This window comes from Macaca nemestrina, chromosome 5 (genome assembly GCF_043159975.1).
Source record: "Macaca nemestrina isolate mMacNem1 chromosome 5, mMacNem.hap1, whole genome shotgun sequence".
NCBI lineage: Eukaryota > Metazoa > Chordata > Mammalia > Primates > Cercopithecidae > Macaca > Macaca nemestrina.
The window spans coordinates 155,203,708-155,218,423 of NC_092129.1; the positions used below are offsets into that span (position 1 = coordinate 155,203,708).

The 14,716-nt window shown below is 38.1% G+C and overlaps 2 protein-coding genes across 2 annotated transcripts; one reads left to right on the top strand and one right to left on the bottom strand.

Moving 5' to 3' along the window:
• The first annotated feature begins 4,743 nt into the window (after positions 1-4,743).
• LOC139363194 (homeobox protein notochord) lies at positions 4,744-5,499 on the top strand. The gene has a single exon (XM_071096096.1). It carries the CDS (start codon positions 4,744-4,746, stop codon positions 5,497-5,499), a length of 756 nt encoding a protein of 251 aa, XP_070952197.1.
• A 1,908-nt stretch (positions 5,500-7,407) lies between these two features.
• Positions 7,408-8,343, bottom strand: LOC105491596 (olfactory receptor 2J3). Its single transcript, XM_011758117.2, has one exon. It carries the CDS (start codon positions 8,341-8,343, stop codon positions 7,408-7,410), a length of 936 nt encoding a protein of 311 aa, XP_011756419.1.
• Positions 8,344-14,716: the final 6,373 nt, after the last annotated feature.

Consider the following 14,716-nt stretch of genomic DNA (forward strand, 5'->3'; position numbering starts at 1 on the left):
ATCCAAACCTTATTTTATTGCTGTCTTAAGTGAGGATTTTCTCTTTTGACATAGTTTTAAGGTTATTTTGGCATCAGATTCTCACCATTTAAAAGACTTGAACACATCTTCCAGTGACTGAACCCATATTCTAAATCTAGCTATGAATGTAATTCATTCTGAAGTGTTTATTTGTTTGTTTGTTTGTTTAAGATGGAGTCTCGCTCTGTCGCCCAGGCTGGAGTGCAGTGATGCAATCTCGGCTCACTGCAACCTCTGCCTCCCAGATTCAAGGGATTCTCCTGCCTCAGCCTCCTAAGTAGCTGGGACTACAGGCCCCCACCACGCCCAGCTAATTTTTTCTATTTTTAGTAGAGACAGGGTTTCACCGTGTTAGCCAGGATGGTCTTGAACTCCTGACTTTGTGATCCACCCATCTCGGGCTCCCAAAGTGCTGGGATTACAGGCATGAGCCACCACACCTGGCCCCATTCTGAACTTTAAGATGTTCTTTTTTTCAAAAGATGACACATACATGGCAAAAAAAACATATGAACAAATGCTAATCATAAGACAATTGCAAATTAAAACCACAATGAGGTATAACCTTATGCCATTCAAAATGGCTATTATTAAAAAATCAAGACAAAAAAAAACAAATTTTACCAAGGGAAAAAAAAAAAATGAAGACCTTCCCATGACCAGTTGCAAAGAGCCAAGAAATGTACATACTGAATCCTCACCTTCTTGTTTTAAAGAGTTCAGATATCTATAGGTAGGAAAAATTGCCTAGTGATTAAGAACACACTATGAAGTTAGAAAGCCCAAATTTGAATCCAAGCTTCATCACTTACTAGTTCTGTTGTCGTCAGTTTTCTCATGCAGACAATAGAGACTATGCTATTATTGTTGCCTCCCAATAGTTATCCCATCTCTCCTACATTGTGTAGCGTGTGCTTTGGATGAAATTAACCCCACTCCCAGTGCAGGGACAAGAGTGACTTTATTTTAAATGCTAAGCTTCCATGTAACTTCTGAATAACCCCAAGTCCCAAGTCCAGGAATGCCTATCAGATGTTAAGTTGATATATTACTCTTTATGTAGGAACATAAAATCACTGTAAGTTTCCTGCAAAACAACCCTTGACGCTGTTGTAGGAAGCATAGTCCATGGCACCTGTAGGTACCTACACCTTTCTTTCAGAGCAAATATGTTTTCCTCAAAAGCCCTAGATCTGGAGGACTGCAGTGCAGAAATCTAACTATGTTGTGGCCACCCAAGACAACATATATGTCTGTAAATTCCTTTGGTAAATCACCCCAAACCAACAAGCTAGATTTGTCTGCCTCCTTCTTTGATTTATCTGCTCTTTATGCATTTGAGGGATGGCTTTGCATATATGGCCCTTTCACTGAAAACCTGGCTTCAGAAGTGGCCCCTGATTAATCCCAGCCAATCATTGCATTTTTGCCCCTTGTCCCAATCATGTTGCCAGGAATGTGCAGACAACTCATGCTTCAGTATGAAGCTCTGTATAAAGAGCCATTTTTGCTCATTGGTTATAGGATGGTATCCATCCTCTTGAATGTGAACAAGGAAGCATATAGGCCTGATTATTGCTGACAATATTTCGTGATTGTGAGGGGAATCAACTTGATGACAAATCCAATACATGGAAGAGGACACAGCTGAGGAAACTGCAGAGATATTGGTCCAGAGCACTGATCAAACTGTGCCTGAAGCCCACACTGCTGCTGAACTTTTTGGTTTTATAAGCAATAAATCTCCCTTATTTGTTAAAAATAATTATTTTGTTAAAGTAAATGGCCTGTACTCTTCAAAACTCTAAGGCGCATTAAAGACACAGATAGACTGAGGAATAGTTACTAATTAAAGAGGAATAAGAGATATCACACTGCCAACTTATGATCCTGGATTAGATACTTTCTTTGGAAATATTCTTGTGACAACCTAGGGTACATGTGCATTACACTCTGTAATATTTTAGAAAAAACTTTAAATGCATATTAATATTAGTATAAAGTGAGAATGATAAACCACCCATGTTGAAATGCTAACATTGTTCAAATCTGGTGAAGCTCAGTGTTAAGTCTTTCTACAATTTTTGTAACTTTTCTGTGAGTTTTTTGTGATTGTTGGATGATACTTGGTATATAATCACTTGTATTTGAAAGTTATGTTTGAAATCATGTAATGTTTTCACAATATATGATCACTAATCACCTTTCCAGCCTCACATATGTAAAACAGAAGATATGAACCTGAGCCACATAGCAGAGTAGAGACGGAGTGTACCTAGGCTGGAAGCCAGAGTTTGGAGCTTCTTTCTGTGGTTACCTGGATGACATATTTATGCCAATAATCCTGTACTGCAGAGTTAAAATAAGGAAAGATATTTGAGCATGTATGTAAGAATATGCTACACAGCAATAAGTGTAAGATATAGTAGACAAAGACTGGGAGACATCTGTCTGAATGGGGAGGAGAAATTTACAGGGTGAAAAAAGCTCATGCTTCAGTGCAGTTAACCTTCATTCCTATCTGGGAAAAAGCTGGCTTCACTGTTAGTTCTTCAGTAAAGTTGCTAGCGGCACAAATTCATGTGTACTTTGGAAATCCCAGTTCACAAACGTTTTCATAAGGTTTAGGGCTGACAAGGGGAGCATCTCAGGGCTTCTACTTTGCCTTCAGTGTTGTTGACATAGGAGTGGTCCTCCAAAGCTAAAAAGGTATTGCCCTTACCCTGTTTTTTTCACATACAAGTTGCCAGAAGTTATGCAAGCCACCTGTCTTTTTCCCTTCAGTTTGATAAAGTGAGAAAACTCATTCCTGTTGTCCTATCTGTGATAAACCTGCATAAAGTTTGTTCAACTGGTTTGAAAAATACAAAACAATAAAAACAATAATATCTGTGTCAATCTTTGGTGGAATTTTTGGTAAGTGATCTATTTCTCAGATTACAAATTAAATAGCACAGGCTAATATGGCTAGGATTCAACATTAGATATGTTATAACCTCCCAAAAGAAAACAAAAAGTCTATACATATAAAAGAAAATGTATATGTTTTGTAAGAGAAAAAGAAGAAAAGAGCACAGAAAGTTAAAAATAAAAAAAAAGAAAATTTAGATAGTGAGAAGTGATATCAGTAAAATGGCAAAATAGGAATTTCCAGTGCCAGTTGGCCCCCCAGGTCAGACTCTGTAGCCCCAAGACCCATGCCAGTACCCAAGGACCTAGCCTCCAGACCAGTACATATAAGCTGGGCCCCACAAACCCAGACTCCAGACCAGCCTCCAAGGCAGTAAGTTCTGCTCTAGCACCAGGTCAGGTTGGCCCCCACTGCTCGAGGCTCCAGTGGACCTAAAGTCCAGGTCCACACCAGTAGATATCACCTCATACCTGACACCAGTTAGAATGTCTATTATGAAAAAAGACAAAGGATAACAGATGTTGAGAAGAATATGGAGAAAAGGGAATCCTTATACACTGTTTTTGGAAATGTACATTAGGACAGCCATGATGGAAAACACTGTGAAGGTTCCTAAATAAGTTAAAAATATTACCAAACAGGGTGGCTTACAACTGTAATCCCAGCACTTTGGGAGGCCGAGGCAGGCGGATTACCTGAGGTCAGGAGTTTGAGACCAGCCTGGCCAACATGGTGAAACCCCATCTCTACTAAAAATACAAAAATCAGCCGGGCAAGGTGGCACACACCTGTAGTTCCAGCTACTCGGAAGGCTGAGGCAAGAGTGTCACTTGAGCCCGGGAGGCAGAATTTGCAGTGAGCAAAGATTCCACCACTGCACTCCAGCCTGGGTGACAGAGTGAGACTCTGTCTCAAAAAATAAAATTAAATTAAATATATAAATTAAAAATAAATAAAAATAGAACTACCATATGATCCATTTGTATACGTTCTAGGTATATATCCAAAAGAATTAAATCATTATGTTGAAGAGCTGTCTGCACACCAATTTTTATGACAGCAAATTCATAATAGCCAAGGTATTAAATCAATCAATGAATGAGTGAATAAAGAAAGTGTAGTATATATAAAATAGAATACTATTCTGCCTGAAAACAAGAAGCAACTCTTAATATTTTCAACAACATGGCAAACCTGAAGACATTTTGCTAAGTAAAAGGGCACAGAAAAATAAATACTGCATGATCTCACATGTGAAATCAACATAAAGTGAATTCATAGAAGCACAGAGTAGTCTAATGATATTTGTCAGGGGTTAGGAGTAGAGAGAAGTAGGGAAAATGGGGAGATGTTGGTCAAAGAGTACAAAGTTTCAGTTGGAAGGAACAAATTCAAGAGATCTAGTCTACAATATGATGACTATAGTTAATAGTACTGTAATGCACACTTGAAAATTGCTAAGATAACAGGTCCTAAATGTTCTCACCACAAAACAAGCAAGTATGTGAGTCAATGATCTGTTAATCAGCTTAAATAATAATTGCATAATTATGCATATGTCAAAATATTATACTGTATATCATAAATAAGTACAATTTTTTGACTTATCCTTAATAAAAATGGGGGGTGATTTTAGTAGGTGAGAAACTAGGATGCTACAGGAAGTGTTCCAAATCATAAAATTTCCATAGTAGAAATTTCCATAGTAGAAAATTTCCCCCAGACAAGCGGTCTTGCTCCCGACCTTTTGCAGAATCTTCTCACTCCTCCCGAGCTCCCTTCCTTGCGCCGGTCCCGGCAAGGGACGCGTCATGCCCAGCCCCAGGCCGCGAGGCAGCCCGCCGCCCGCTCCCTCGGGCGCTCGGGTCCGGTCTCCGCGCTCGGGCCGCCCTCCGGCGCCTAGGTTCCCCACCGGCCCGAACACGCCCCGCGCTCCCAGACGCTTCGAGTCCCCCTTCTCTGTCGAGGCCATCCTGGCGAGGCCCGACCCCTGCACGCCGGCGGCCTCCCAGCCGTCGGGCTCCGCCTGCGCCCACCCGGCCTTCTGGACCGCTCCTTTCCTGTGCGCCACCCCGGGCCTGCCCTGGGCGTGCCCGGCATCGTGGTTGCCCGCCTACCTGAGCGTGGGTCTCTACCCTGTGCCAGGGCCGCGCATGGCTCCCGTCTGCGGCCTGCGGGGCTTCGGCGTCACAGGGTTGGAGCTAGCTCATTGCTCAGGACTCTGGGCCTTCCCAGACTGGGCCCCAACGGAGGACCTAAGGGACACTGAGAGACAGCAAAAGAGAGTCCGAACTATGTTTAACTTGGAGCAGCTGCAAGAGTTGGAGAAAGTGTTTGCAAAACAGCACAATCTGGTGGGGAAGAAGAGAGCCCAGCTGGCAGCTCGGCTCAAACTTACAGAGAACCAGGTGAGAGTCTGGTTCCAGAACCGCAGGGTCAAGTATCAGAAGCAGCAAAAGCTGAGGGCAGCGGTTATATCTGCCGAGGCTGCCTCCCTGGATGAGCCTTCCAGCAGCTCCAACGCCAATATCCAGAGTGATGATGCCGAGTCAGGAGTAGACGGCTGAGGACTGGGACAGAGGCCCTAGCCAGGCTGCCTGGGCTAGTTCCTCCTGGGGGTACCCACTGGAGCTCCCTGCCTCACACTTCAACAAAAAGCCTCCTCAACCAGAGGAATCTGAGCTGTCAAGCAGGGACCCCCTTTTCTATACTGATTTCTGGAAACTGGAATAATGTAATAATTGGAGGCACAGATTCTCGCCTTCAACTATGTCCTTGGCCAACCTATGGAACTTCCGAGCCTTTTTTCTTTATATGTATAATGGGTACATTCATAACTTAGACCACCCAGGGGTGAGAAGATGTCTGTAAAGCAATAATGTGCCAGGCACAGTGAAAAAAAAAAAAAAAGAAAATTTCCATAGTAGAGTTCAAAGGGCTAAGCTATGTTCTTTAAGTTTTTAAAAATGTGTTTTAATGTGATGTTTTACCCTATGTGGTCCCAATTGTTTGCTAAAAGTTATTTTACATACACGATTCTTGGTTCTTCATTTCTTGGGTAAGCTTAAGGACAAGGGCACATGCCTCATATTTTTCATGCCTCTTTAGAAATAAAGGAAGAGTCACAGATGCAGAAGGAAGATAAAGTCAGCAGAATCAATGCAATTGCAAGTCACACTAGAAATTGGAGGGAAGTTCCGAGATGCGTTTTTATTTTTATAATTTAGGAAACCGTGTGTGAATCAATCATATCTAAATTTCACAGGCCTCAAAAGCTACAGCTGACATTTGAGTTATAGAGAAAACTCAGGGATTGCAAGTATGTTACTTTATAGTGAATTCTCCTGTAGTCATTTTTCCACTTCAATTGACTATGACTGTCAGTTTAAATTGCTCTAGGTATAGCACTATTATTTCAGATGAAGATGGTTGACAATAATATATAGAACAAAATAACAACTTCTATGAAATATATTTATTCATTTGAAACACATATATTGGCATACATAATATACTTATTAACCATAAATATTCAAATTAGATCAAGCTTTAAAGTAAAAGTAAACTATCATTTTTCCATATGACAGCTTGTATCATAAAATTTTTCCAATATATTTTCACATAATTCATTCATACGCCCATTTGCTTCAAGACATTTTCAGAGCCTAGCGCTCTATTTGCCTCAAATGTTCTCCATAGTTCCTTAGGTTATGCAGTTGCTCCAAGCATTTACCTCACCTAAGTGTACCAAACCTATGATGACCGTTTCTTTATAAGCTACATAGCTCTGCTTTACCAGCTCCTTTTACTTCCTGTATACTTCTCACTGCCTTGCAAAAAAGAGGGATCTCAGATGCTGACTTCTGCTACACTGCTTCAAAGACTCTCTTGCTACAATTCATAAAACTTATCGTCCTACTATTGATATTGGCTATGAAAGAATATGGACCAAAATTCCTCTCAAAATTTACTATCCAACAAAGAAAAAGCAATGTTGGAGAAAAGGATTTGAAGTATTTTGCTGTGTATTTAACTAAACTAAAGATAGAAGACAAAAGTATTCTGCCCAAAAAGCAAGAAATTAAAAGACATATTGTAGAGATTTTTAAATTGAGAGTATCATCTTTTCATAGGAATTATAACTTCACTTTTATCAAGATTTACAACAAATTTCATGCCTTATTTTCAATCAAGAAAAGTCTGTCTTGGATTCATTAGGTTTGTGCCATGAAAAAACATCGCTATAGATGTTTTATCTTGATTTTACATAGCTGTTTTCTCCACAAGTGAATGGTATTTAGGCTGACTGTGTTTTATTCATACCTGTCACCAGGAACTCCAGGACCTTGTTAGAGTACATGCTCAGCAAGTGCTAACAGAGTGAGTGAATAAAAGAATCATTGATAAATAAATAGAAGGATGAATCATTGTGAGGGGAGACTCCATTATATTGTGAATATGACATGTACACAGGCTCACTCCCACCCCATTAGTCTCTTCACTGCCCCTCTTACATCTTTGTTTCTGAGGGTGTAGATTAGAGGGTTAAGACTAGGTGTGACAACAGTATAAAAGAGAGCAATGAACTTGCCTTGATCAGGAGAATTTTCTGATGGTGGCTGGAGATATATGCACATGGCCGGAATGAAAAAGAGAGATACAACCATAAGGTGGGCTCCACATGTTCCAAACACTCTCTGAAGCCCAGTGGTTGATTGCATCCTCAGTACAGCCTGGACGATGGCACCATAAGAAGTGAGAATGAGGATGAGAGGTATGAGAACAAAAACGGAGCTTGTGATCATGAGGGTCAGCTCATTGACATGGGTATCAACACACGATAATCGCAGAAGTGCTGGAACTTCACAGAAAAAGTGATCTACTTGGTGGTGTCCACACAGGGGTATCCAGAAGGTGAAGGAGGAATGAAGTGCTGAGTTGGTAAAACCGCTTACCCAAGAAGCCACAGCCAGCAGGTGGCAGAAACGAGGATGCATGAGGACAGTGTAATGCAAAGGTCTACACACAGCTGCGTAACGGTCATAGGACATCACCACCAGTAGGACACACTCTGTGGTTCCCAGTGCAAGAACAAAGTAAAGTTGAATCATGCAACCAGCATAAGAGATGGTTTTTTCCGGGCCCCAGAGATTAACCAGCAACTGAGGGATAGAGCTGGTGGTGTAGCAGAGATCCAGAAATGAGAGGTTTAAAAGGAAAAAGTACATGGGAGTGTGGAGATGGGAGTCCAGGTATGACAGGATGATGATGAACAGATTTCCTATCAGTGTCATCAAGTAGAAGATCAAGACAACCACGAAGAGAACTACTTCTAGATGAGGCCAGTTAGAAAATCCAACTAAAATAAAGTACCCCTCAGAGCTAGCATTGACTTTTCCATCATCATTCATTTCCTATTACCCGAGAGAGAAAAAAAAAGTCAGGTAAACTCAAAAAAGAGTAATCAAGTGATCCAAAAACATCAGCACACTTGAATAAAAAATAAAAGCCAGTTTGAAGGGCTTGCCGTCATTTAATTGTAGGACAATTTAACCATTAGTAGTAATGAATTTAACAAAAGAAGAATTATAAAGCTCATACTGATATAAAAACTAAAAGAATAAATACATGAATGGTGAAGATAAAGCTATTCCGTACAGTAGATCCCTAATTAACAAATATAGAAGGGGTGATGGTCTTAAGAAAAACATAAATGATTGCAAAAACTAGTGGATAAAAATTTGATGGGGAGCAGGATATGTACAAATCTAAAATAGTCTAAAATATCTCCTCACGAATTTCTTGTTAATTTCAAACTGAAAAACAGTGAAGTTTATAGTAGAAAAACCTGGCAGACACCACCATAACCAAGTGGTTTTATTGATCTTAAGATCGCCTGTATTTGCACAACCAACATCATGAGCCTGCTGTGATGATGCTCTGAACAGGACATGATGTCTCTTCAGTGATATTTGTGTTAAACATTCTAATAATGCAGACTAATTCTAATAATGAAGACACATGAGAAAAACTCAAATTGAGAGAAATAACTTGCCTATACAATTCAGAACTATCAAGCTTAAGTAGAAAAACAAAGGGTGAGGAACTGGTCCAGATGAAAGGAGACTAGAGAGACGTGATTTCTCAGTGTACAATCCTGCATTTTTTCAAAAACTAGCTATTAACAAAATTATTGAGACGATTTAAGAAATCTCAGTTTGGACTTGATTTGGGTACTGTGCTGGACTTATGTAAAGTAACATCCTTTTTCTTAGACAAAAAAAAAAAACACTGAATAAAGTATTTGGTGTAAAGGAACGTGTTATCTCCAACTTACTCTCAACTAGTCCAGAAAAAGAGATGATAGATAGATAGATAGATAGATAGATAGATAGATAGATAGATGATATAACAAAGCTTTGGGGGGAAATGTAAACTAATACTCAATCTGGTTAAAGGGTAAATGTTAGTCTTTTATACTACTTTTTTGCAACTCTTCTCTAAGTTTGAGATTTTACATAATAAAAAAATACAAAATAATTTTTTAATTTTATATTTTATTCAAATGTTTGCCTTATTATAGAAAAATAACTATCAAGTTCTTCTCATTCATTTTAGGGTGACATCTAGGTAAACGGTAATTGAAAGAAATTCCTATTCTAGCTAAGGAAGATAATTTCCATAAAACACAAAATCTTTCTTTGTTAATAAACAAGGAACTTTAGTTTTCTTTTCAGCATTTTCAGGTTATTTTCTTAAGTGTGATTGTGGAAAACGTAATCATTGTAACCCCAATAATCTTACACAGGGATGGAAAGATATGTTGAAAAGATTGAATTTAGTAGTTATTTCAAAATGTTCACCTAAACAAAAAATGTTTAGCTTCAATTAGATAAGAATCTGATCTTCTGATTTGTTTACTTGGACTCAAAATGTATTTCTAAACTGAAAAATTGAAAGCAAATAGAGAAGACACAGACACTTGCTCATCAATGTATGGGTATTCATTGTATGAACTCAGCTAAAACTCTGGGGAGAACAGTGATAGAATACTTTCTAAAGGATGTGTGACTATAACTGAATTTGAAAAGATTCAAACTTTAGGGAAAGGAAGATAAAAATTCAGTGAGAAAACAGAGAAGGAAGGAAAGGTGGGAGGGAGGGGCAGGAAAATGGAGAAGAGCCTGAGTGAAGGTCTTAGAGTTGCAGGTGTGTCTGTCACAGGGTTCACAAAGCTGAACCACACGGCCTGAAGCAGCTTTCTACATGATGTATTTTTCTCTAGGACAATAATTTAGATAGTATATAAATTCTGAGCATGAGCTATAATTAGTACATATTTATTCTCCAATTTAGAGAGTTCTGAATATTTAGTGAATCATTAAGTGGCTGTTCATCATTTAATACACTGCGCCCAGTGAATCTCACGTTACTTTTTTTGTTAAAAATAAAATAATATCTTACAAATAGTTATGACTCCTAGGTGATGCTTTTTCTCCAGTGAGTTTTCAGTCTTTCACAAAAAAAAATAATACTTACTTTTGTTATATAGTTATTGTGTCAGGCATAGTAACCCACTATTTATCCCTTTTTCTCTGAATTCTTCGCTTCTTCCAGCTTTGCTACATGCCCTCTATTTCATTCCTCCCACAGTCAGTTATTTTTCTTATACCTCCCAATTGGCTATGGCACAGGAAGAAAGAAATCGTTGTGGAGCCACCTGTGATTGCCTCTTTTGGGGGTCTCTTAATCGCTCCTGTTTTATAAATGCAACTCCTGAAAAAGATGTCAAGAGTAGCGAATTGGTTGAGTTTCAGCAGAAAAGTTTGGAACATTCAGTTTGGTCCCAAGATTAAAAGATTGACTTCAGACCCTATTAATAGACTTGGTAATGTAAATAATCATTAGCCAGTTGTTACACTCATCTAGATTACTTTCAACTACTTAGAAACCATCCAGGAAAATCAGTCTGCACATTGTTTTAAAAGAAAATTTTAAAAACTACAGCTGAATCAAAAAATAGCAATAGTCAAAGAGTAAATCGTGAAGATTACTTCACTTAAAGGTCATAGCCCTAGAGGGAAGATGAAAATTTTCCAAGAGATTTTCAAAAATTTCTCTAGAATAGGAGATAATACATCATGATAAATATGAACACAAATGTTATAGTTACTTCCTCTCATGCAGATATAATTTTCTTTTTTCTTATAGTTGCCTCGATAATTTAGTACATTAACTAAAACAAGAGGCAGCTGTGAGATATCTTTGCCAATTGCATGACCCATCCTTCAGCAGTCTTACATAGGGAGGTTAGAATGAGATATGAGATAAAAAAGAAAAAAAATTACCAGATGCAAGTAAGGAAAAGGTAGGAATTTTTCTGGGTTAATTTTCTTCTTACTGGTGGGGCAGAAAATAAAAGCCTTATCAAAAATTAAAAGCCTTATCAAAAATTTAAGTTATCCTTAACACAAAGAAAGGATAAATGCTTGAGGTGATGTATACTCCATTTAGTCTGCTGTGATTATTACACATTGTATGCCTGTGTCAAAAATACCTGGGTCCGGCACTGTGGCTCACACCTGTAATCCCAACACTTTGGGAGACCAAGGAGGGTGGATCTCTGGAGCCCAGAAGTTCGAGACTAGCCTGGGCAATGAAGTGAAACCCTGTCTCTACAAAAAATAAAAAGGAAGAAATTATCAAAAAAAAATTCTCATGTACCCCATGAATACATATGCCTAATGTGTACCCACAAAAATTAAAAGTTAAAAGTTGCTTTCATGGACTAGGAATAAATGATCCTCTCTAGTTTTGGAAATCAGGTATAATGGAGGGAGAAAATGACATCTTTTCCCCATCCCCATGTCACTGGCCAAGTTTTTTTATTCTTATAATATTTCTTTATACTCTTACCTAGTACTTAAGCAGTACTCAAACAATGCCTTTCACTCTGTCCTTCCTGTGTCTGTCCACATTCCTTGTATATTGTCTTCCCGACTGTTTCCCTCATCATGCACAGACTGATCTGATCTCTGATTGTTATCGGCTTGGAATCACCAACATAAATGCCTACACTTCCCTCATCTACTACATCATTTAGGAAAACAGTCTGAATGTAACTATGACTATCATTACTATAGAAGAGAAAGCTCTGAGTCTACTAAAAAATTTAGTTTTACCCAAAAGATAAACTTATGAGAGCTTTCAGTGTATCAAGGGATGGGCCTTTATCTCAGAGTCCAATGGGCCCTTTTTGGAAACAAAAGAATGTGACTTGTTTTCCTTGACTGGGGCTACTGGGAGGGTAAATCCCAAAGCGGCAATTAATGCCCTTCAAGGAGTTGTCCTGGTTAGAACAGTTTCTCAGTGATACTCTTGGCATGATGCCACATTGTTGTACTAAGATGACAAGGAATCTATAGTCCAACTATCACTGAGAAAAACGCTTTGAGCTGTATTTACAGGGAAAGGAATGGGTTATCTTGAGTTACCTGAAACTTCTTCCCCAATTCTTCAGTATGGTAGGGGCCAAATTTGAGATGTAGCTTGTCAGGTAGTCTAATTTGGGAATGGGAAAAGGCATGAAACATTTTTAAAAAGGAAATATAAAGACTACATTATACATATTTGTTTTATTAATTTGAATTCTTTAATTGTGTCTAACATCTCTAAAATTCAAGGCCAAGTTCAGCCCTGCAAAGGTGTTAAAAATTACCTTTGAAGACCATTCAAACTATACTCAGAAGGTCACTACCAAACTCAGAAAACTTTTAACAAAATTATTTAATATTTCCAAAATATTGTTATCAAAAATTTCTTTTGATGTCTTGTTAAAAGCTTTGCTGAAATATATTAAAAAGTTAAATTAGCTGTGATAGCTATCTCCATCCCGTGTTTAAAAAAAAAAAAAAGCACATCATGAGTTTATAAATTAATGAAGATTTTTCAATTGTTACATTGCATCTAGGTGATACCATGTGTACCAAACAAAGTCTCGGTATGAAAATCAAGTCACATTTACAATACAATTATGTTTTAAAGTCAGTAATTTTAAGAGCATGATCAGGTATTTTCCTGTCCACTTATGTGAAGCAACTGAAATGGTCTTGGCTTCAGTAGTGCTGATTGCTGCAAAAACTCAATATGAAAAATATGTAAACATTATCCTCTATGCCTAGTGCATAGTCATTCAATACATGCTAGCTGCTATTACCATTAGAGTGAATTTTAACTTGAACTGATATTTTAACAAGGCATTCTACATTATTTCTTCATCCTTTATTTTAGATATCTAAAATATTAAAAATAAACATCTATATTCCCATCATTCAGAATCATCAACCATAAATTTTGCCATTTTTATTTTCAGCATTTTGAGCACATAAAGTGTCACAGATAAAGTTCATATCCCCTTTAACTGTCACTCTCTGACACAACACTAAATCCAGAGACAATTACCATGAGCTTGGTATATATCACTCCAGTTTACTTTAAAATATATTACATGTTATTTAAGATAAATATGATTAAATAGTCATATAATCATATGCTTAAATTTCTCTGTCTTATTGGAGAAGAATTTAACCAGTGATCCTACAACTTGTGGGGACTAGCAGAATTCAATCAGTTATCAAAATTCAGGAAATGTCTGATATCCTGGTCTGCAGGAGATTGTACCAAGCTCCAATATTTTTCATGTTTTGGTAACTAGACTTGTAGGAGAGTTTTTAGCCCCTGCCAATCTACTGGGTACCAGCAAATGTTAACATTTTTAGGTGTGATGTTAGTAACTTGTGAAAATACAGATGGCATAACATGATTTAATTACAGCAAAGTATTTCTAAGGCAGTAACTCTCAACTTTTTTCTCTGCAATACACACTCAGATAAATAAAACACAGTGAAAGTCACATCTGAGGAATCAAAAGGAATAAATTATAGTAAATGATCTCTGCTGAGCTTCTTTTAATTCGAGTGCTTTGTATGGGAGGAATGTGAATTAGAGTAGATCACAAACTATTAAAGCATTATAGATAGGAAGCTCAGTCGGAGTTGAGGTCTAGAAAATTCACATATACACCATGGAATACTATGCAGCCATAGAAAAGGATGAGTTCATGTCCTTTGCAGGGACATGGATGAAGCTGGAAACCATCATTCTCAGCAAACTATCGCAAGGACAGAAAAACAAACACCGCATGTTCTCACTCATAGGTGGGAATTGAACAATGAGAACACTTGGACACAGGGCTGGGAACATCACACACTGGGGCCTGTGAGGGCAGGGGTGGATGTGGGAGGGATAGCATTAGGAGAAATACCTAATGTAAATGACGAGTTGATGGGTGCAGCAAACCAACATGGCACATGTATACCTACGTAACAAACCTGCACATTGTGCACATGTACCCTAGAGATTTGTTTGACCAAGGACTTGAGTTCAGAATATACGAAGAACTTCAAATTCAACAATAAGAAGACAAATGATGCAATTTTTAAAGTGAGTAAAATATCTGAACAGAAACTACACAAAATAACGTATAAGAAGCATGTGAAAAGCACACAAAATGATGGTCAACGTCGACATCCCTCAATGCAAATTATAGCCACAGGTAACCTAAATTAAGAGGTAAAAAGTATAAAAACTGACAACACCAAGTATTAGAAAGAATGTGAGTTCAGTTGGAACTCTCATACACTGCTGTTTGAAGTGAAAATAGAACAGCCACTTTGAAAACATTTTTGCAGTAGTTCATAAAGGTAATATACACTAAGCATGTGG

What these genes read in the sequence shown, in the direction of transcription:
- LOC139363194 (XM_071096096.1), top strand. Translation starts at nt 4,744, where the DNA reads ATGCCCAGCCCCAGGCCGCGAGGCAGCCCGCCGCCCGCTCCCTCGGGC.
- LOC105491596 (XM_011758117.2), bottom strand. Translation starts at nt 8,343, where the DNA reads ATGAATGATGATGGAAAAGTCAATGCTAGCTCTGAGGGGTACTTTATT.